The sequence below is a fragment of the Lampris incognitus genome, chromosome 3 (genome assembly GCF_029633865.1).
Source record: "Lampris incognitus isolate fLamInc1 chromosome 3, fLamInc1.hap2, whole genome shotgun sequence".
NCBI lineage: Eukaryota > Metazoa > Chordata > Actinopteri > Lampriformes > Lampridae > Lampris > Lampris incognitus.
This window is the reverse complement of record NC_079213.1, coordinates 112,216,129-112,239,052: the sequence shown is the minus strand read 5'-3', so window position 1 is coordinate 112,239,052 and position 22,924 is coordinate 112,216,129. Positions and strand designations below refer to the sequence as shown.

At 43.7% G+C, this 22,924-nt stretch overlaps 1 protein-coding gene and 2 non-coding genes across 4 annotated transcripts; 2 read left to right on the top strand and 1 right to left on the bottom strand.

Annotated features, from left to right (window-relative positions):
* Positions 1 to 699: 699 nt before the first annotated feature.
* Positions 700 to 805, top strand: LOC130110929 (U6 spliceosomal RNA). Its single transcript, XR_008810115.1, has one exon. It is a non-coding gene; the product is annotated as a U6 spliceosomal RNA (small nuclear RNA).
* A 1,196-nt stretch (positions 806 to 2,001) lies between these two features.
* Positions 2,002 to 2,074, bottom strand: trnam-cau (transfer RNA methionine (anticodon CAU)). The gene has a single exon. It is a non-coding gene; the product is annotated as a tRNA-Met (tRNA).
* Positions 2,075 to 2,465: 391 nt separating this feature from the next.
* nasp (nuclear autoantigenic sperm protein (histone-binding)) lies at positions 2,466 to 17,995 on the top strand. Of its 2 annotated transcripts, XM_056276607.1 has the most exons (14): positions 2,466 to 2,562; positions 3,127 to 3,177; positions 3,327 to 3,440; positions 3,823 to 3,903; positions 5,182 to 5,285; positions 6,125 to 6,192; positions 6,283 to 6,353; positions 6,646 to 6,719; positions 13,846 to 14,034; positions 14,300 to 14,472; positions 14,634 to 14,708; positions 14,795 to 14,869; positions 15,885 to 16,010; positions 17,798 to 17,995. In XM_056276607.1, exons 1-14 carry the CDS (start codon positions 2,519 to 2,521, stop codon positions 17,834 to 17,836), a joined length of 1,284 nt encoding a protein of 427 aa, XP_056132582.1. In that variant the 5' UTR covers positions 2,466 to 2,518; the 3' UTR covers positions 17,837 to 17,995. The 2 variants fall into 2 exon arrangements, with proteins under 2 accessions (XP_056132582.1, XP_056132581.1); XM_056276606.1 differs by having other exon boundaries at positions 2,476 to 2,562; positions 3,127 to 3,440.
* The last annotated feature ends 4,929 nt before the right edge of the window (positions 17,996 to 22,924 follow it).

Here is a 22,924-nt window from a genome sequence, read left to right as displayed (position 1 = left end):
TTCATTATTATATCAGAGTTTCACGTTTATCTATTCTGCTAATTGCTTTTTCTTTCATCTTATATTTTATTTGCTGGCATATATGTCTGTATAGACCGGTGTTGATGGATGTTGTTTAATTTTGCAATTTATCAATAAAGTTTGTGGTGGGGGGAGGAAGGTAGTCAGATTACGATCGTAACGATTGATGACGGAACGGGGATTCGAGGCGCTAATTTCCGGTCGCACTTCCGGTCATTCTTGGTAGCGTCACGTCGACCAATACGCTGTCCTTGCTGCTGGGTACCGCTGCGTGAGGTCCTACATGAGCTGCCTTGTTCCACGTAATTATTATTATTATTATTATTATTATTATTATTATTATTAATGCTCCGTGGCGTGAGATTCTACACGGTCTACCTTCTTGTTCCTCGTGGGAACGAGTTTATCCAATCGCCGTGTCGCCCCGCCGCCACGCACCAATCCCGGCTGACTGACGCAACAACTCCCAGAGTGCTTCACGGCTTTTTCTCGCGAAAAAAGTGTTAAAACAAATACGTTTAGAATCATTTCAAACATTCTATACCCATCAACATCCTATTTGCTGCACTTTGCATTGACTGTCATGTTTTCAAAGTGCTTTTAAAAAAATTTACACCGTTACGGAGATTCTCTTGGCAACGGCGGTGTATATATAGCCGCCAGACGCTATGGTCTGTCGTATTGCTTCGGCAATACATATACTAAAATTGGAACGATACAGAGAAGATTAGCATGGCCCCTGCGCAAGGATGACACGCAAATTCGTGAAGCGTTCCTTATTTTCTCGATTTTATATCGACTGCTAGAAGAATCCCGCTACAATGTAGCGGTTTGTTTCTCCACCCGTCTAAATTTCCCTGCTCCTCTTCATCCTGCCAGCTAACCGCCTTCCCCCCTGCCCCTAAACCCCCCCCCCACTCCAACTCCCTCCCCCCAAGTGCTCAGAATCATCTGAAATGCAGAGAAAAGTGGATTTTAGCCATATTTAGAAAATGCATATTTGCATAATTATTTTAATTTTCTGCTATTATTCTGGTCCTCTCTGGAACAATACCTACCACCTCCAAAAAAAAAATTAGGATCATAAGTGCATTTTTGCAAAAATGCATTTATTTTGCATAATGCCAAAGCATTTCTAAGTCCCAGAAATTTTTTTTATATAGGTGAAAAAATCAAAAATGCCGAGAAACGTGGTTTTTAGCCATTTTTAGAAAAATGCACATTTTGCATATTTGTGCATAATTATGCATAATTTTAATTTTCTGGGATTTTTCCCTTACTCTCTGAGACAATACCTACCACCTCCAAAAAGAATTAGGATCATAAATGCTTTAGTTTTCGGTCCTGCTATCTACACTAACACCACACACACACACACACACACACACACACTAACACCACACGCACACCACACACACACACACACACTAACACCACACACACACACATTACGAAAATATAGGAGTAGATGTGTGTGTGTGTGTGTGTGTGTGTGTGTGTGTGTGTGTGTGTGTGTGTGTGTGTGTGTGAGTGAGTGAGTGAGTGAGTGAGTGTGTGAGTCAAGTAAAATAAATAACAAAAATATACATGGGCCTGCCTCTCATGACAAAACAAAAAAAAGATCCTGGATTTGTCGTTGGTATTAACTGATAATTTGGGATGTAATTGGGCCCACTGGGGGGCAGAGAAGAGTTAGCTTTTAGTTTAAAGTTGTGGGTTTCCTGCGGGTTCCCCCACAGTCCAAAGACACATCGGTCCCTAAGAGTAGAGTAGAGTGAGTGAGTGAGTGAGTGTGTGTGTGTGTGTGTGTGTGTGTGTGTGTGTGTGTGTGTGTGTGTGTGTGTGTGTGTGTGTGTGCGATCCTGACAGCACGATAAGCGGTCTGGATGATGGATGGCTGTCATTTACACCTATGCTATTTTAAGACAGTCTACATTGGCGGAGATTATAAACTGGTCAAAATGTGAAGGAAAAAATCAGTGCCCCGTGTGAGGCTCGAACTCACGACCTTCAGATTATGAGACTGACGCGCTGCCTACTGCGCCAACGAGGCTGTAGACAAGTTGTGAAATATTTGGCTTTATATTTTATTAATTACACATGACCTTTTCCCCCTACCCCCACCCACCCACCCACATCTATTGTGACACTGATAATGTCACACGTAGTTTCTATATATAAATACACCCCCCCCCCTCGCTTCTGTCAGCCATTTAAATAACGTCTCGCCGGGGGCACGCTGAGGCGCGCAAGACGTCACGTCCGACCCGCCCCCTTTGAGTTTCATTCTCCCGCGGTCCGAGCTAGGCGGAAATGGCGCGCGTCCTTTTCTCTATTTAAGCGCGCCAACAAAGCTGAGTGGCGGAAAAAGCGGGACTTGTTTTTGTTTCACTAGTCCACCCTCACGCGTTGTCCACCACACCCCCCTACCACCACCACCACCACCACCACCACCCTCCTCCATCAGCTCGGCCGTCTTCCTCGATCAGACCCCAAAATGCCGGAGGAGACCGAGACCGCCGCCGCCTCGAACTCTGCCAGGTGAGACGCTTATCGTGAATCGATACCGCGCAGTCCGGACGCAGCGCAGCTAGCTGAGCTAGCTAGCTCGGTCCGGACGCTAGCTGCGCTTGCAAGCGGCGCTAACCCAGCCAGCGTCGGTCCGGACGCTAGCTGAGCGGTGCTAGCGCAGCTAACTCAGCTAGCGTCCGTACCTAGCTCGGTCCGGACTCTAGCTGAGCCCGATGCGCTGGCGTGTGTCGGGTCCACGTTGCGGGGAAAGCCGGTCACACCGGTCGGTGCGCTGTTAGTATCGGCGTGTGAAAGCTCCGGGTCACCGAAGTGGCCGGTTCCCCCCGTGTTCGCGATGAATGCTAACGCTGCTAGCCGCCAAACACCCCCCCCCCCCAATTCGGCATAGCGGCGTGAAGGTAAGCTAGCTGCTAACTCCACAGCTCTCTAACGACTTGTAAGCGGTAGAGTTGAAAGGTCAAATGGAATTGAGAATCAAAGGCTATTCTTGGCGTTTGTACCCCCGTCCCGCTTCTTAACGTTGTCAAGTGTGATGTGTTGGGTGTCAAGATTGGGTTCTGCTTTCATTGACAGCGTGGAGGAGAAGCCCTGCTCGTCCGCCGCCGCCGCCGCCGCTGCAGACGGGTGAGTGGAGCAGCGGGTTGCTGCTTGGTGCTGAACGGGATGGGGGGCAAACTTCATCCGGGCGGTCAAACTTATTTTCTGTATGCTCGGTCGACTGTAAATTACAAACCCCCCTCCTCCTCCTCCTCCTCTTCCTCCTCCCCGCGCAGCTCTGTTGACGTTATGGAGGAGGCAAAGAAACTCCTTGGCACGGGGAACAGGCACCTGGTGATGGGGGATGTTGTTTCTGCTGTCAGTGTCTTCCAGGAGGCGTGTGAAATGCTGTAAGTATGAACGACGCGTCAATTTCCTGAGTTTGACCTTTTGTGTGCAGCCTTTGTGTGCAGCCATTCACAGCAACTTTCATTTTCCTTCTAAACATTAGCATATTGATTAAAACATCCACATTAACTGGCTGTTCCACCACTGCAGACCTGCTGTTGTCTTGGGAAGTCTCTTTTGCAGTTTGTGCAACGTGCAGTATTTTCCCTTCGCTCGTGTTCGTCAGACCTCCAGCAGTGTCTTTTATCTGTTGCTTTAAATTGGCCAATTTGCGTTTTTAGTTGGTCTGTAGGACTGTTCACCCCCCCCCCCTAAAAGAAATGGTGACATCTCCATTCAGCTCTGTAGTTGTTGTCGTTGTTCTTTAATGTCCAAATCCTGCAGGGCTGCGAAATATGGGGACACTGCAGGTGAGTGTGGAGAGGCCTTCTTCCTGTGTGGAAAGTCCCTGCTGGAACTTGCTAGGTGGGTTAACTACACTTATTCTCTTACGTGTTTGCTGTCGTGAATACATGGCCATATTAAATAGCAATCTTTATCAGCAGCTTTGTATAATGACATTTGGAAAATCTGTGTGTCTGTTTGGGGGGGGGGGTCTAATAAGTAAGGATACCATCTCTATAAACTTGAAATGCTCTGCTAAGTGTCTTTATGCAAAATGCGGAATTCCTAATGGCTCTAGTGGAAAGAGGATTTGGCTAAAACTCCCTTCGGTGAAAATCACTATTAAACTTAGCCCAACTACTTTATGAATGCATCTTGTGTTTTCAGTTAGTTTTTTCTTAACATGTTCAAATTGTGTTATGGGCAACTTGAACTTTATTTTCCTGCTATTTTTAAAACCAATTTAATATCCTGGGATTTTACTTAAAGTGGTTAAATTTCAGTATACTAAGAAATATGACTATTGAGATATAAATTTGGTTCTGTAACTGCTGTGAGCTGGTGTAAAGGATGGGCCTTTTTGAAGTCTTGGTCTATTTATTTATTTATTTCCCTGGCAGCACGGTGGCGCAGTGGTTAGTGCTGTCGCCTCACAGCAAGAAGTTTCCTGGGTTCGAACCCTGGGGTTGTCCAACCTTGGGGGTCATCCCAGGTCGTCTTCTGTGTGGAGTTTGCATGTTCTCCCTGTGTCTGCAGTGGATTTTCTCCAGGTGTTGCAGTTTCCTCCACCATCAAAATGCACGTTAGGGTTAATACTCCTGTCTGTGCCCCTGACCGAGGCGCGGCAAGACGAACTGGAGTTGGTCCCCGGGTGCTGCACAGCGGCTGCCCACTGCTCCTAGCTACACAGCTAGGATGGGTTAAATGCAGTGTAATTTCCCTACGAGGATCATTAAAGTATATTTTAAAAAAGCATGGCATGTATTGATGCAGTCAAATCTGTGTACAAAGGTCAGTATAGTTGCCATGTGTTCATATTTACAAGGGGTTTGGCACAGGTGTGAATCTTGGCCAGGTAAGTCAACAAATGTGATGTAGAAGAGTTGTAGACAATTGCACACAGATGGCTGTTGAGAAGAATTTAACTAGTTTTTCAATAAATCTGTACAATGAAGAGGACTAAGCCCAGTGGTGTTATTTTTTTGTATTTTAATTCCCACAAATGTACCACTTGCCTACATTTAGTTTCTATAATACGAACACTTAATGTATACTCGTGTTTTTTAGAACCTGTGTTTTTTTTTGGTCTTTTTTTGTGCTCGTCTGTTTGATGTCCTGATTGCTTGTTTCTCCTATAAGGATGGAGAACACTGTCTTTGGCAATGCCCTGGAGGGAGTTCCTGCAGAGACTGAAGAAAAGAAACCCATCAACTCCAACACTGAGAGTGCTGACAACCTTGATGGTCAGTATCTTAGGAAAATGTTTTGCCTTGTAGCCTTAATGTTGCTCTTGCTTGGTTAGGAATGTATATTAAAAGCCACTTGGAATAGTTTTTGTTTGCCTACTCAGTCAGAAGAATGGAGCACAGCGTTTTTAATATATTGGGGCTAAGTTTCCATATGTAGTATGGACAAATTTGAAATGTTTTGGGAAACGATATGGAATGCAAAAAGGCTAATTCTTATTAATGTTTACAATGATTTCAAAAAAGAAAACCAAAGCTGAGCTACGAAAGCAGGTTTACGGGGTGATGGCTGAACAGGAAAAGGCCCAAGTGCTGAGCTCCAAAATGGAGTAAAAGGATGAGGAGCCTTTCACAGAGATTAAACCAAGTGTTGCAAAGCCATCGGTGAAGAGTGAGGTTTCACATGGAACTGTGGGAGAAGCGGGTTCATTTGTGGAGCCAACAGTGAATTGGGCTGTAGACAACATGGTTTTCCCTTTGACTGATGTGGAGAGTGGTGCCATTACACTTCCTGGAAAGGAGGATAACCAGAAAAAGGTGGAGAGTTGTGAAGAACCAAACGGAGACGATGCTGGGTCTGAGGCGGAGAATGAGGAGGGAGAGGGTAGAAGATTGTTTTGCTGCAGCACGTTGTTTTAGTGGGGAGTAATTGGGGATTTTTTTTTTCCCCCCACAAGTAATGGTGAAAAGCAACACACTAGAACTGAAATGACGTTAATGTTGGGGAAAACACTTGTTCATTTGACTATATGCTTCTTGACAGTTTCTGCTCTTTTGATACCTTAACGCAATGGTTTTTAGTTGACTGCCCTCTAATTCTTTAATTGCTTCTTCAGATGACGATGATGATGATGATGACGACGAGGAGGAGGATGAGGATGGAGAAGGAAATGCAGAGGACAAGGTCTGTTACCAGAGTGATGGGGTTTTTTTTTTTGGTTTTTTTTTTTTTTGTTTTTTTTTTGATTGCATTGTAGTTTCTGCTTCCTGTTAGGAAGAAGAGGAAGTTGAGAACTTGCAGTTGGCTTGGGAGATGCTGGAGGTGGCTAAAGTCATCTTCAAAAGGTAAATGGAAGGGTTGTAGTGCTTTCCTGTGCTTGTCCAGCTGTTTGCTGAAATTACAGACTTCTGGGCATGTCATGTTAACTTGATTCCGTTCATGGCGAGGTAGCACACCACAGTAAAAATTGATGTGGGTAGCTATCGCAGATTGCTGTTCATTTTCTATAAAGTTATGTAAGCACCAACTTCTACTCTGGAAGGGTTGCCCAACACATCTTTAGTTCCATTTCAGACATTTTCCTAAATTGTTTTTGGGTTACAAATTTAGTTGCTTGTACTGATTCTGTCCACACAGAAAGGAGAACAAAGAGGATCAGCTGATGGCAGCACAGGCCCATCTGAAACTTGGAGAAGTTGGTGCTGAATCAGGTAGGTTATTTTTTTAATCTTTTTTTTTAATCTTTTTTTTTTATTATTAAAAGCCTTTTACACAGTAGACTAATTCCATGATTTCCAAGTTAGTTTTATACAGGGATAGTAATGGAACTTTAAGCAGTTCGCTTTGAAGAGCGATGTCGCTGCTTCTGAGTTTGTCTACTTGTCACAGTGTGACAAATGGGTCTTACTCTCCAACTGCCTACACCAAGATACCAGCTTTGGTATTATACGAGGATAGCTCTTTGTTTTGCAAATCTTTTGCACCCTTTGCTTAAAACCGGTTCAATTTCAAGAATTTTATGGTTTCCTCTATGCAGAATTCATACGGTCATGAAAAGTCAGTAAACTTGAAAATGCAAATTCCGGGCCCAGGGAGAAGTGTGGGTGGGGGGGGTAAGTTTTTCAGACAAACGAGGGAGTCACGTGGGACCACTGAACAAGATGGACGTCTAACAGTGTTGCTCCGCATGAACCCCAGAATTTATTCATAATTATGCTTCAGTCAACTCCGCAATATTAAAGTATCGGTAATATATGTGTGAATACTACTCCGTGTGAATGCATATTAGCTGATTTTCAGCATGACAATGGCGAGTACTAACTCAGAAACGAGCGGCGATGCTAGCATGGCAAGTGGAACTCCGTTCAGGCCTACTGAAAAGGAGCCGTGACCAGCACTAGCTATGGCACCACCCGGGTTTGTTGAATTGCAGGCCACACTGCAGAGGGCGATGGAGGAAATGGCTCGATTTAGTGTACCCTGCAATCGGATGTGACCAGTGTCAAGACCACTCAGGGTAAAATGAAAACTGATGTGGTAGCCATTTATCAACGACTCGACAAGGCTGAGCCTAGGATCTCTGAATTGGAAGATGAGAACGGATGCCTGAAGAAGTTGGCCAAGATAAATTCTAAAGAGTGTTCAGAACTTTGAGAATCTACGACTGATCTGGCTAATGGAGAGAGGCGCCTCAATGTACACCTCTCTGGACTGAAAGAAAAATCTGTAAATAAGGTCAAGCTTCGGGAATGTGTGAGGTAGTTTTCTCCCAGGCTCTGAGTGGATCTAGCCAATTCAGAGCTGCAGATGGTATACCAATCTTTGAGCAAAATGTCAGCAGAAGGTGCTCCGCCTCCTCCGGTCTTCATGCACTTTCATGGTTTTCTGGAAAAGTCTTGATATATGCTCAAGATTTTGATATTCTGGAAAAGAAACGCGTCTTGGCTCCAGTGGGGGTGAAGGGGGTCCATTGGGAAAGCTCTAAACTATCCCTGTTCCCTGACATGATGAAGGATGTTGCAGAGAGGAGGAGGCAGTTCACTGAGGTCAGAAAGAAGTTGCACAATTTTGATGTTCGCTTCACATTGGCCTACCTGGCTGTGCTCTGCTTTATATGGAAGGGGGAAGAGGTGCGCTTTGAGGATCCTTGAAAGGTAATGGAGCTGCTGTCTGAACTGGAGTGTGAGTTAACGGAGGCTGGCTCTGGTCAAAGCTAGAATGGAAGGCAAGGAAGACCACATCAGCAGTTGATGAGCAATTTTCTTCTACTTCGGGCCCACGGAAGGGACACAAACATGATCTAGAGGTCAAGAATGGAATAGATATTGAATTTTGGACTGGAACACTAATTTCACTGTTGAGGTATGTGTGTGTAATTGAGCATGCAGGACGGTCTAGACACGACCGAGTTAGTGCGATGTCAGTGGTTGTGAGTATGTCCTGTAGCCTAGGTATTTATACAGAGTTATTATTTTTCTCTTTAGTATTTCTACAAGAACAGCAACTTTGAGCTGGTTAATAAGCAATATGTTGTTAAAATGAGGATTCCCTCCTAGGTATACGTTTGAGTGAGATGTTCGGTAGTACTTACGACATGAAAGTGAAGTGTATCTAAGATGGGGGGGTGGGGTCAGGAGGGATTTCCAGTTGTTGCGCCTCATGAACCATGTGCGGGTGTGGATATCCTTTGGAAATAGGGAAGGTTGAGGGAATTGGGGGAGGGGATTTAGTTTTATTTTTAGTGTTCTTATTGTTCGCTATGGTTTGTATAGGGCAGTTTTATGTGATGGATCGAAGGGGTTGGTGCTCTCCTCTCATGCGGGCACACTCGATTAAATACTAGCTAGCCTAATGGCTAAATATATAAAGTTGATTACAAGGATATTAACAAATCCCAGAATCCTGTAAAAAAAAAAAAGCGGTTGAGTTATTTGAAATCTAACAAAGCAGAAAACCCTGATTCAGGAGACACACATGGAGGGCAAAGAAGCAGACAAACTTAAGCGTGACTGGGTTGGGCAGGTGTTTCACAACTCATTTTCTAGTAAAAAGAATGGGGTGCCAATATTACTGCATAAGAAACTGAATTTAGTTGTACTAATCAAAAAACGATGACGAGGGCAGGATGATGTACAAGCCACCATTGATGGAGTAAAAGTTAGAATATGTAATGTGTATGCTCCAAACAGGACAGTAATTTTGTTCATATAGGTATCAAGACAATGGGAGAAATTGGGAGGGCCAAATGTTAATTGCTGGGGAATTCAATCGGGGACAAGATGCCCAGTTAGACAACAACATATCATAAATTTGTGCCAAGGGATAGATTAGCTATACAGATGATGATCAAAGACCTTGTTCTGGCAGACATATGGAGGTTGGTCAATCCCCGAGAAAGCATATACCTTTTCACATATGCATAAATCATGCTCAAGGATAGACTTTCCTGGTCTCTAGAGAAGACTAGGAAGTGGTGGATTGTAAGATTGGGGTGATAGCTTTGTCTGATCATACTATAGTAGAGTTAAGCATAGTGATTAAGTCGAGTGGAAATAGGGTAAATAGGTGGAGACTAAATGCATCGCTGCTTCTGGAACCCACAATTAAGACGGTTTTGGAAACCAGCCTTTTGATCATAATATTGGCTCAACAGAGAGACTGGGGATGATCTGTGACGCTTCAAAGGCGTACATAAGGGGCAGGATAATTTCACACACTAGTTCTCTGAAAAAACTGACTAACACGAGAATTAAAGAGCTTGAATCTCAGATTAAAAACACTGAAAATTGGCTATCACAACTTTACAATGACAACTGGTTAAAAAAAAATTTTTGACCTGAATTATTAGCTAAATGAGGTATACAATAAGAGGGCCGAACATGCTCTTTTTAGATCAAAAACAAAACTTCTACGAAAGTGGAGATTTTTGGCAAGACAACTGAAACGGAGATGCCAGCTTTTTAATTCCAGCGATTAACGATAAGGGTGACGTTTTAACAGATATGGAAATCAAGGTCTTAAAAAGCTTTTATGAGGATTTGTATAAGTCAGAGGCATCTGTAGATGGAGGCAAATATCAGCCCCCCCCTCCCCCTCAAAAAATAGGTCTTCCTACAGTGTCCCCAGCCCAAGTGGATGCGCCTGTAGATAAGTCTGAAGTTGGGGAGGCTTATATATATATATATATATATATACACTACCGTTCAAAAGTTTGGGATCACCCAAACAATTTTGTGTTTTCCATGAAAAGTCACACTTATTCACCACCATATGTTGTGAAATGAATAGAAAATAGAGTCAAGACATTGACAAGGTTAGAAATAATGATTTGTATTTGAAATAAGATTTTTTTACATCAAACTTTGCTTTCGTCAAAGAATCCTCCATTTGCAGCAATTACAGCATTGCAGACCTTTGGCATTCTAGCTGTTAATTTGTTGAGGTAATCTGGAGAAATTGCACCCCACGCTTCCAGAAGCAGCTCCCACAAGTTGGATTGGTTGGATGGGCACTTCTTTGAGCAGATTGAGTTTCTGGAGCATCACATTTGTGGGGTCAATTAAACGCTCAAAATGGCCAGAAAAAGAGAACTTTCATCTGAAACTCGACAGTCTATTCTTGTTCTTAGAAATGAAGGCTATTCCATGCGAGAAATTGCTAAGAAACTGAAGATTTCCTACACCGGTGTGTACTACTCCCTTCAGAGGACAGCACAAACAGGCTCTAACAGGTACTATTTAATGAAGATGCCAGTTGGGGACCTGTGAGGCGTCTGTTTCTCAAACTAGAGACTCTAATGTACTTATCTTCTTGCTCAGTTGTGCAACGCGGCCTCCCACTTCTTTTTCTACTCTAGTTAGAGCCTGTTTGTGCTGTCCTCTGAAGGGAGTAGTACACACCGGTGTAGGAAATCTTCAATTTCTTAGCAATTTCTCGCATGGAATAGCCTTCATTTCTAAGAACAAGAATAGACTGTCGAGTTTCAGATGAAAGTTCTCTTTTTCTGGCCATTTTGAGCGTTTAATTGACCCCACAAATGTGATGCTCCAGAAACTCAATCTGCTCAAAGAAGTGCCCATCCAACCAATCCAACTTGTGGGAGCTGCTTCTGGAAGCGTGGGGTGCAATTTCTCCAGATTACCTCAACAAATTAACAGCTAGAATGCCAAAGGTCTGCAATGCTGTAATTGCTGCAAATGGAGGATTCTTTGACGAAAGCAAAGTTTGATGTAAAAAAAATCTTATTTCAAATACAAATCATTATTTCTAACCTTGTCAATGTCTTGACTCTATTTTCTATTCATTTCACAACATATGGTGGTGAATAAGTGTGACTTTTCATGGAAAACACAAAATTGTTTGGGTGATCCCAAACTTTTGAACGGTAGTGTATATATATATATATATATATATATATATATATATATATATATATATTAATGAAGTCCTGTAAATCACCAGGTTTGGATGACTTTCCAGCCGAATATTATTGGAAGAACATTGACGTAGTAGCACCTATTCTGACTGAAGTTTATACAGAAGCGATGGCAGAGGGACAGCTGCCACCAACATTTAATGGCGCAGTAATCGCTACTGCTGAACAAGAACCCCTATGAGCCAAGTAGCTTTTGGAAAATTAGTCTGGAAAACATAGAATGCAAGATGTTGACTAAGGTATTCGCAATGAAATTTGAGAAAGTTCTACCACATGTTATTAATGATGACCAGGTCGGTTTTATTAAAGGTAGGTCATCGGCCGACAACTTTAGATGCCTACTCCATTTTATGTGGTTAAATCGTAAAGATGTTCCAGTTGCTGCTTTCTCACTTGATGCCATGAAAGCATTTGATAGGGTGGGATGGGGATATCTGACATATACTTTGCAGGCTTTTGGCTTTGGGGCAGGATTTATTAAATGGGTTAAGGTACTATATTCAGCACCACGGGCAGCAGTTCTTACAAATGGCATTACATCTCCCTTCTTTAATCTGGGATGCGGGACCAGGATCCTCTTTCCCTGCTGCTCTTTACTCTGTCTGTGGAACCACTAGCAGTGTCAATCAGATATGATTTGAGAATTAAGGCAGTGCTGGCAGGAGGGAGGGAGCAGAAACTGTTTTTGTAAGCGGATGACATTTTGTTGCTACTATCAAACCCAGCTTCCTCTATTCCAGGTGTCATGGACAATGTTGAGCGTTTTTCTGAGATTTCGGGCTACAAAATCAACTGGCAAAAATCAGAGGTAATGCCAGACTCCTTGGGTTGCCCCCCCTGCTGACATTGGAGTATTTCCATTTAGATGGCTATCATCGGGGATGAAACATTTCAGCTTAATATTAACTACAGACTTCAGGAGATTGGTCAAATTAATATAAATCCAGTTCTCCAAAATATTAAGACTTGCTTTGCCAAGTGGAAAATGTTGACTTTATCTCTGTGGTGGAAAATAAATAGTTAAAATGATGGTATTTTCAAAGTCCCCCACCCCCCCCCCCTTTTTTTTTTTTTTCCTCCCCAATTGTACTTGGCCAATTACCTTATTTTCCAAGCTGTCCCGGTCGCTGCTCCACCCCCTCTGCCGATCCGGGGAGGACTCCGATACGTGTGGAGTCGCCAGCTGCTTGTTTTCCCCTAACAGTGGGGCATTTCGCCAGGCGGATGTAGCACGTGGGAGGCTCACGCTCTTCCCCCCTGACCCCAAACAAATATGTGTGTGTGTGTGTGTGTATATATTTTTTTTAAAAAAAACATCAGTCTCCTCCTGATGGGGATATTAATCCATTACTTAAGCACTCACGGGAGGTTTGGAACTAAGTCCATAAAATTTTTGGCCTGTCCTAATATATACAAGGTTACTCATCCTTATGGGAGAATCCTGCAATTGAGATAGGGAAGAAAACAAAGTGTATTGCAAAGGTTTTTAAAGCTTCCAAATATCATCATCCTCTGCAATTCACAAAATGGCAGCAAATGCTTTGTATGGTAAAAGTGAGGGTCTGGGGATAATATAGCAAAGGGACCTGTACATTGAGCTTGAACAAGAGGTCCGGGAGAATATTGTCCACAACGTGTTGACGAGTAAGGGATAGTAAGAGCAAATTTATACATTATAAAATAATTCATAGATGTTACTGGACTCCAGTCAGACTTCAAAAGCTTGGTCTAATTCAAAGCAATGAGTGCGGCAAATGTAACAGTTTTATGGGTACTTTTCTACGCCTCATGTGGGACTGTCCTCTGGTTTCCCCCTTCTGGACCCGAGTGGTTGGGGCAACTGAGGAGTGGTTGGATCAGCCCTTGCCAAGCTTGTCAAAAGAATCAGTTCATCTGGATACGTTTGACAGACATTTCACTGATGGAACATATCTGTCAATAAACGTGTCCAGATGAACTGATTCAACCTTCTTTGGTTTTCTTACCTGGATTGTTGAGCATGCATCAAGACACTTGCCAAGCTCGCCACGTTTTTGCCTTCTTAGAGACAAATCTGTTCTACCAGCTGGACTTACAAAGGCACAGTTTGGGTTAGCCCTTGCAGGCTTTCTTAATGCAGCCAGGACTATACTAAGGAACTGGAAAAATACAAGCAGACCTTGTTATAAGGACTGGATCGAACTCATGACAGCCTCATACGAGTTAATGTTAGCCTAACTGAAGGATTCTGGACAGTTGCAGTTTCAACAATCGGTGGCTTCAGACAAAAACAAAATGACTTGTAATCGTGTTAATGCACTTTTTCTGTCGCAACTCTAAAGGAAATTAAGCTAGAAGTCCTTGAAAACCACTGTGGAAAGTGTGAACTTTGTATAATCTGACCAGATATTTGTACTTCTCAGGTAATTACCCTCAGGCACTGGAGGATTTCCAGGAGTGTCTCGCCCTGCAGCTTAAGCATCTCCCTCCCCACAGTCGCCTGCTGGCCGAGAGCCATTATCATGTCGCAACTGTCTTGTGCTACATGGACCAGTACAGTCAAGCCATACAGCACTACAGCAGCTCCATAAAGGTCATCGAAAACCGCCTCGGTATGATGACGTTGAGATTTCAGGTTTTCTAGGGACTGATCCACTATGACTTCTAATTCCCTCAAGTGTAGTTGTAAACTGAATGAGAAGAATGGGGGTTAAACGAAAGCATATTTTTGTTTTAATGACGCTTTTTAACATTTGCCTTGGTGAAGGTTATCAACATACAAACTACCATCGCATTTCTATTTTTGTTAAGCCAATTCCTGCTTCAAATTTTTAAGTGTAGATGTTGAATTCTTTTTCCAACAAATTTCTTGTTTAGCCATTCTGCAAGAGGTGATAGAAGCAGCTGAAGGAGCTGATGGGGTTGCAAAGGAGAGGGAGGAGATGGAGGAGTTGAAGCAGCTCTTGCCTGACATCACTGAAAAGGTGGAAGATGCCAAGGAGAGTCAGAGAACGGCCAGCACTGCCTCTCAAGCCATCCAACAGACAATGGTGTGTTCACCCGTGTCTTAAAATGTTACGTCCTTACCAGCCAATTCAGTTTCAGAAGAATCATTTGGGGAATGTGCCATCCAAGGGTGGGGGCCCAAAATGCAGCCTTCTGATTCTGTGGCCATTTCTGGCTTTTAGTCACTTTGGTTATTCTCTTCCAGGGTGGGGCATCAACTTCATCAGCATTCCCTGGTGAAAATGGGGGATCTTCATCGTCGGCATTTGTAGTCAGTGAGGTAATGACCCTGTGGGTGAGACTTGGCACTCATACCCAGTGATAAAACTTACTCCCAATACCAACTGTAACCTTCTGCCATTTCAGATCCCAGTAAGATCATCTGATGGTACTTCATCTTCAAAAGAGGTCTCAGACATTTCCCACTTGGTCAGGAAAAAGGTGAGGTCTAATATCTGCTGCCGCTGTTGTCTTTGTGTTTGGTTTTTCTGCCCCCCACCCCATCCATCAACTACACTTGAAGGCACACTGAGATGCATTGTAGTTTTTAAAAACAATTTGGAAAGTTGGCTCCTTAATTCAACAAGATGAGAAGCCCGCAACTCTGTTGCTTTTTATCCCTGTTGATACTTGCCAGCAGTGGAAGGTTGATCCCAACTTCACTTGTTTTGGTGCAAGCCCCTCTGCTTGGTGTTTGTCTTGCTGTATTTAAAAAGAATAGGTGCTTTATCTTTAATTCTGTATAATTTCAACTGTAACTCTGACAAATGATGGTTTCAAAGAATCCCGGCCTTAAAATCAGTGCTATAGGTTGCATCCATTGACGAATAGACCATTGGCAAAAAGGTTGATGCCCAGAAACGTCCTCAACATTCAGAAAATGCAGACAGAAAGCTGGGTCTCTGCAGGCAAAAACTACCAATGAGCCATAAGTAATGATTGAATAGGGACATTCCTGGATAAGTTTGTGCTTTTTTTGGGGGGGGGGGTAGTACATTGTCCTTTTGGCCTGCAATCGGGGCTATAGCATCTGTCAATTGTACGAATGACTGATCAATTTGGGCACCTTCTCCATAAAACAAACGTTATTTCTTGGCTTTTGGGTAAATATATTTTTGTATTTTTTTGCCATCAAATGTTTTTTTTTTTAAATTGGGCAGTTTTGGCTTTGCTTTTTGGTCTTTTTTTTTATTATTTAAATTGGGAGGTTTTGGCTTCGCTTTTTTAAGGTGTGTGGTGGCTACTGAAATGTAGCTTTTCCTAATAATCGGGTGCTTCCACTGTGGTGTTGAGGTTGAACCTTATGGTAACTTGACCCTTATCGTCTGAATTTGGTCACACAAACATTATGTCCTCCTTGTAACTGTTAGTTGAATCAAAGCCACTTGCATAGCATAGTTATGTACAGAAACATTTAGCCCGTCATTTTTCTCCTGGTTTCTGTATCCCTGCACAGAGGAAACCAGAGGAGGAGAGCCCAGTAAAGGACACTGATGCAAAGCAGGCCAAACCGGAAGCTACAGTTAATGGGAGTGATGACTCGAGTGCCAGCAATGGAGTCCAGAAGAATGAGGCACAGGAGGCGAGTGATAGACTTAACATTTCTGTACTGGCAGTCTGTAAGGGGGAAACTCCATAAAATTAAGCTTTGCTTTGAATGGGATGAGAATGGCCAAAGTTACGGTGAGAAAATATTTCACTTCATACACCGATCAGCCAAAACATTAAAACCACCTGCCTAACATTGCGTAGCGGCCCCTTGTGCCGCCAAAATGGCTCTGACCCTTTGAGACATGGACTCGACAAGACCTCTGAAGGTGTCCTTGGGTATCTGGCACCAAGACATTAGCATCAGATACTTTTATTTCAGTAAGTTGCAAGGTGGGGCCTCCATGGATTGGACTTGTTTTTCCAGCAATCCCGATTGGATTGAGGTCTGGGGAATTTGGAGGCCAAGGCAACACCTTGAACTCTTTCTTTCGTTCCTCAAACCATTCCTGAACAATGTGTGCACTATGCAGCGCATTATTCTGCTGAAAGAGGCCGCTGGCATCAGGGAATACCGTTGCCATGAAGTGGTGTACCTGGTCTTCAACAATCTTTACGTAGGTGGTACATGTGTCAAAGTAACATCCATATGAATGCCAGTACCCAAGGTTTCCCAGCAGAACATTGCCCAAAGCATCACAATGCCTCCGCCGGCTTGCTGTCTTCCCATAGTGCATCCTGGTGCCATCTCTTCCCCAGGTGAACAGCACACATGCACCCAGCCGTCCACATGATATAAAAGAAAACAGCTCCATTAGACCAGGCCACCTTCTAATATTGTTTCATGGTCCAGTTCTGACGCTCACATGCCCATTGTAGACACTTTCGGCAGTAGATGGGGGTCAGCATGGAATCTTGGATCTGTGGCTACGCAGCCCCATACACGGCAAGCTGCAATGCATTGTGTTCTGACACCTGTCTATCATAGCCAGCATTAACTTTTTCAGCAATTTTAGGTACTGTAGCTCTAGTGTGGGATCGGACCAGACAGGCTGGCCTTCGCTCCCAACATGGATCAGTGACCCTTGGGTACCTATGACCTTGTTGTCGGTTCACTGGTTGTCCTTCTTTGGACCACTTTTGGTTGGTAATGACCACTGCATACCGGGTGACCTGCCGTTTTTTAGACCCTCTGACCCAGTGGTCTAGCCATCACAACCTGGCCCTTGTGAAAGTCGCTCAGACCCTTACGCTTGCCCATTTTTCTTGCGTCCTACACATCAACTTCAAGAACGGACTGTTCACTTGCTGCCTAATATATCTCACTCCTTGACAGGTGCCATTGTGACGAGCTAATCAATGTTATTCACTTACCTGTCAGTGCTTTTAATGTTTTGGGCTACTCAATGTATGCCTCCTGTGTAGTTCAGAGTCAGTTTCTTTTCATCTGGGTAATTTCCTGTAGTGAACTTTTATTTGTATTTTTTTCTTTTTGAATGAGGGCTAATGTTTAATCAACCCACAGTTTAAATTGGCCACTTGAGCCGAAGATGTAACCAAATGAAAAGTCATCGCAAAATAAGTCCTGATGCTGTCCCTTGATTCCTTGGTCTTGGTGTCATACATGGGCTGAAATGTGAATTTTGCCATTTGGAGCTCTGCTCTAACATTTTCAAAGCTACTGCTATTTAGATATTGGATAAATGTCTACAGAATGTTGACGCCTGTGAGGGCTTGCATGACAGTTAGCCATAGGTGCCATGACTGGCCTCTGTCTAATTTGAATTTGACACAACACTGTTAATTCCCTGATTTTTGCAGAGTTTATGGCTTTTTTCCCCCCCTCAAATTGGTCTCATGGTGTTGTTTTTCCTCCTGTAGCCTGCCAAGCCATCAGCCTCTGTAGAGTCTTCAGCATGATGGGAGCGTCCAAACACCTTCCTGATCATCAAACCAGCACAGCATGCCTGTCCAGCCCCCTGTTCCTTCAGCATTTTTTTTTTGTAAATAACTTTCACTTTTGGATTTGTCTGTCTAATTTTTGTATACTTGTAGTATGAAAATAAAAAAAAAAATTGCAGTTGACAAATGTTTTGACTCCAAATTGTTCTCAGGTTTCAATTTCAAATCTGGGTCAAGACCTTAGTTACATGGCCTGACTTTCCACCCTTCACCTTATTTCCCTGTCTATTCTAACCATCCTACCCAAGTCCAAGAGCACTGTAACGTGCTAGTTGACTGGTTAACGTTGTCGCTTGCGGAGCGGGAGATACGGGTTCGCGTCCCGGCTGTGGCGACGGTCTCTCGGACTGACCCCCGAATTCGCTACAATACTGTAAAAAATAAGAAAAAAAATGTGGAAAATCTGTTATCCACACGTCTTCGAAATATTAAGTCCTTCCATAAGGTAAAAGGTGTCGCGCATAAATTGCTGGGAGGTTCCTTACTGACATTCTGCAGCTTAATCCAACCAGGCACGGCGTTATGGGTGGGCCTGACGGTCCTAGGCCCCGCCCATTTTTCACCAGGCCCACCCTACAATTTTCCTACCCCAAAAAAAAATAAATTATTTTTTACAAATTTTCATGAAGTCATAAATGATTCGAAATCAGCCAATAATCGCATGATTATGTGCTAAAAATAGTTTTTACAAACATAATTTTATATGTTGATGTTCACGCGCAAGCCAGTTCATGAGACACGTGATGTGATGTTCGACGCCGGCGACAGGGCCTTTGATTGGGCTGCGGTTGCTTGGTCACAGACCTGTTGGCGCCCTCTATTGGTCGGTCAGTGATAGAATTATAGTTCGAAATGGTCACTCACTGGCTTTCGACGTTGGCGAGAGATGGTACTGCTGCTGCTCAAGCAATATATATTTTGCACCGAGTAGTTTTTAACATTTTGGCTCATTTTGTCAATGTTGCATGATTTATGAGGGTTTTTTTGTGTGTGGTTACATTTGTTATTCTATCTAGCTCGATTTTTGGTCTCAAAATGCACCAAATTGATGCATTTAAATGATCAATATTGAAAAATTTTCTTCCGGGGGACCATGCCCCCGGACCCCCCCCTAGGGAATTCCAGGCCCATCCATAATTGGCCTGGCCCACCCAAAACTGAAATCCTGGAGCCAGTGGTGGATCTAGAGATTTTTTCCTGGGGTGGCAAGACTGTGTCCCAGAGGTGGCAGCTGCCCCCCCCTTTGCCACCCCATATATCCGCGCCTGTGAGGGGGAGGGGGGATTCTAAATCGGCGACTTCTGTTTGAGATGAGTTTGGTGCGGGTCTCATTGACCTTCACCATGCATGTACATAAAATATACTTTAAAAACACATCTGATTTATAAATGGGGTGGCAAGACTGTGTCCCAGAGGTGGCAGCTGCCACCCCTGTTGCCACCCTGTAGATCCGCCCCTGCCTGGAGCCGTGCCTGATATCCAACCATTGCAGTGGACCGATTTTAAAAACGCGGGAGTTTGACTTCAAACGAGGAGCGCTTTAGTTTTAAATCGCCGAGGACCAGGACGGAGGACACGTGTGGAGTCCGTCCTTAAAACGCGAGTTGTGAGCCGTCGCAGGTAACGACAGATTTCTCTCTAACCAGTAGGATAACGTGTATTGAACTGACTGAGGATGTGAACCTGTGTCCATTAAGCGTCAAGCTAACAGCTTAGCTAGCAACGTTAGCAGCGACGGAATCTCAGCGTTGCGGATGCTAACCGCAGCGCTAGCTAGCTTTCAGCGGGTAGTTCAGGCTTAATAACGTTAGTGGTGTAACCGGTTATTTTCTTGCCCGGTGCGGGATTCGATATGGGGTGTACTGCGCCACAAGGCGGCATCGCTAACCGCTCGGCTAAAGGGTCAGACCCGTTAGCTAGGGGCTAACGTGTCTTATTAGTAGTTTACACTGTGTCTAGTAAGCGTCAAGCTAACAGCTTAGCTAGCAACGTTAGCAGCGACGGAATCTCAGCGTTGAGGATGCTAACCGCAGCGCTAGCTAGCTTTCAGCGGGCAGTTCAGGCTTAATAACGTTAGTGATGTAACCGGTTCTTTTCTTGCCCGGTGCGGGATTCGAATGGGGTGTACTGCACCACAAGGCGGCATCACTAACCGCTCGGCTAAAGGGTCAGACCCGTTAGTTAGGGGCTAACGTGTCTTATTAGTAGTTTACACTGTGTCCATTAAGCGTCAAGCTAACAGATTAGCTAGCAACGTTAGCAGCGACAGAATCTGAGCGTTGAGAATGCTAACCGCAGCGCTAGCTAGCTTTCAGCGGACAGTTCAGGCTTAGTAACGGTAGTGATGTAACCGGTTCTCTTCTTGCCCGGTGCGGGATTCGATACGGGGTGTACTGCACCACAAGGCGGCATCACTAACCGCTCGGCTAAAGGGTAACGTGTCTTATTAGTAGTTTACACTGTGTCTATTAAGCGTCAAGCTAACAGATTAGCTAGCAACGTTAGCAGCGACGGAACCTGAGCGTTGAGGATGCTAACCGCAGCGCTAGCTCGCTTTCAGCGGGCAGTTCAGGCTTAATAACGTTAGTGTTAAGTATACGATAGCGTGATGCTTAGTTTCGTTGAATTCATTTTGCTTTGACCTTTTTGGCGGTAAGGCCCCCTATATTTGAAGGGGAGTAGTCTGAGCAATCCTTTCAGCTACACGCATCTATTCAGGTTTGATAAACGGGGCTACCCGTCTTCAGAAAGGGCTCTCAGTTTGCGCGCCAAGCTCGGAAGGTAATTGTCCGTTTGCGGCCATGCTGCTCTGGCTGCGCTTTATGGCGGGTTGGTGTTTTATCGATAATGTTGACCTCATAGTACACTAAAAAAGAAAAGAAAACTTGCAGTTTGCTCAAAGTTTAGTGTTGAATATTGTAACCGGTTATTTTGTTAACCGGTGCGGGATTCGATACGAGGTGTACTGCGCCACAAGGTGACGTCACTAACCGCTACAGTATCAAAACAGAACATCAGCTTCGAAATTCCGACACTGTTCTCAACTTTATCTCTTGAAACGTCGCATTTTAGTCGCAACGAAATCAAATCGGAACAAATCAGGTAATCGAGTTTACCTCGTGTCTAAAAACCTTGAGCACTAATAAAAAAAATAAATAAAAACATTTATTAGTAAATGATGGTTTATTTATAGTTAGTGTAAACTACTAATAAGACACGTTAGCCCCTAGCTAACGGGTCTGACCCTTTAGTCGAGCGGTTAGTGATGCCGCCTTGTGGTGCAGTACACTTCGTATCGAATCCCGCACCGGGCAAGAAAGTTATCGGTTACAATATCTTGAACTTAATTGTCCCAAGAACCTTGTGAGAGCGGTCTGTTGCTCATTAATATTCATGAGCTGGCCTTTGAGTGACAACTACGAGCAAGGGTTGATTAAGAGTGGGCGGGGTCTCGTCGTTTGACGATTTGAATATATAGACTATGTAAATGAGTGTCTGATGACGAGTTTTAAAAAAAATTGGCTGGGGGAATTTAAAAAAAACGGAATTCTTACTTTTAAACTTCTCTTGGGCTTGTAGTCTACTCTTAGACTTCCTTTTTTTTCAGCAGAAAGAGCAAATGCACTATAATTAAAGTTATAGCGATGTGATATTAGAAAATATTTGTCCTTCAGCTTTGGTCCAACTTTAACTTCCGAGTTGACGGGTAAGGGTTGTAGCAGAGCCTGAGCAGCATGACTGTGGACCATGGGATTGGACATTGGCTGATAGAGGAGGTAGGGGGTGTCGGCGGATGTCTGCTGTGGCTGGGAGTTTTTCTGGCTCTCTCCGTATCCCTGCAGACTGTACATTTGCAATGTGGTGGAGGTTCTCCCTCTGAAACGGCTGCAGCTCCAGCCCCACTGCTGCACTACCACACGAAAACAGACACAACTGTTTGTGAGAAATTAGAAACCTTAAAAGTGCATGCCGTTGGTCATGTCCGTGAAGCAGAATGAGCTTTCTAGCTTGTTCATTTGGCCCATTCCGTAGTGAAACACACACCTCACACTCTCATTTAACAAGACACGTGTCAATTGGTGCATGTTGCCTAGCAGGATGGTCACATCAATCCATAGGGTTGACATGCTTTATATAGTTCACTAAGTTGGAAAATTGTTCCTCCGCCATGGTTTCAACAAGTGTTTAATTTTTTTTGTTGTTGATTGATTTCATAAAGGCTGGTCCTCGGTGGTTTCATACACTGAAATGATGCATGAATTTGTCATCAGAGTCAAAATGTCATTGACGATGTTTAGAAAAACTGTAAGATTTTTGATATAGCTGTACGTTTTCTGAAACAGTTGTCAGGTGTGTAACCATTTCCAAGTTTTTTTTCTCCTTTGTTACGAGACTTCTGTATAAATTACTGACGAAAGCACTTCTTGCAGCCACGGTGAAGACAGGACCACTATCCATAGTGGAAGGATTGTTGAACCCTCATTGCTCCTGCATCTCTCTCTGGCCAGCTGAATCTGGTGGAGCGCCTCTTCCAGTCTCTGGTTCTCCTGCTCCACAGCCAGCACCTCCCAGCTCTGATGCCACTGATGAGGCTTCAGTTCTGGATAGAAAGAATGAGGAGAATATCACAGGATCAAGAATCAACACGCCATGCCCATGGAATAGCCACACAGTGGAGAGTAAGTCTATGAGGAATTTCTTATGCTTAAAATGATTTCAGAGTTGCAGCATGCTCTTGGTTGAATGCCAAGTCCTTTCTCTCTCCCAGCTGTCGTATCGCTCTCCATTGTCAAGACCATTATGAGGCAGACACGCTTTAAAGATAAAAAGCATCGTTAAAATTCTGGTATTAAGTCTTAATTACCTATGAACTGATACTATATGACTCAAATCAGACAAATAAGTTACTTTTAGCTTGGATTAGAAAGCCACTATTGGAATGTAATGCCACCTTTGGAACCATGGTCTCCAAATTGTAGCTTTATTGTTATTAATTTTATCTCACTGAAGACATTTTTAACGATTGTAAATTCTTTTCTGTTGTGG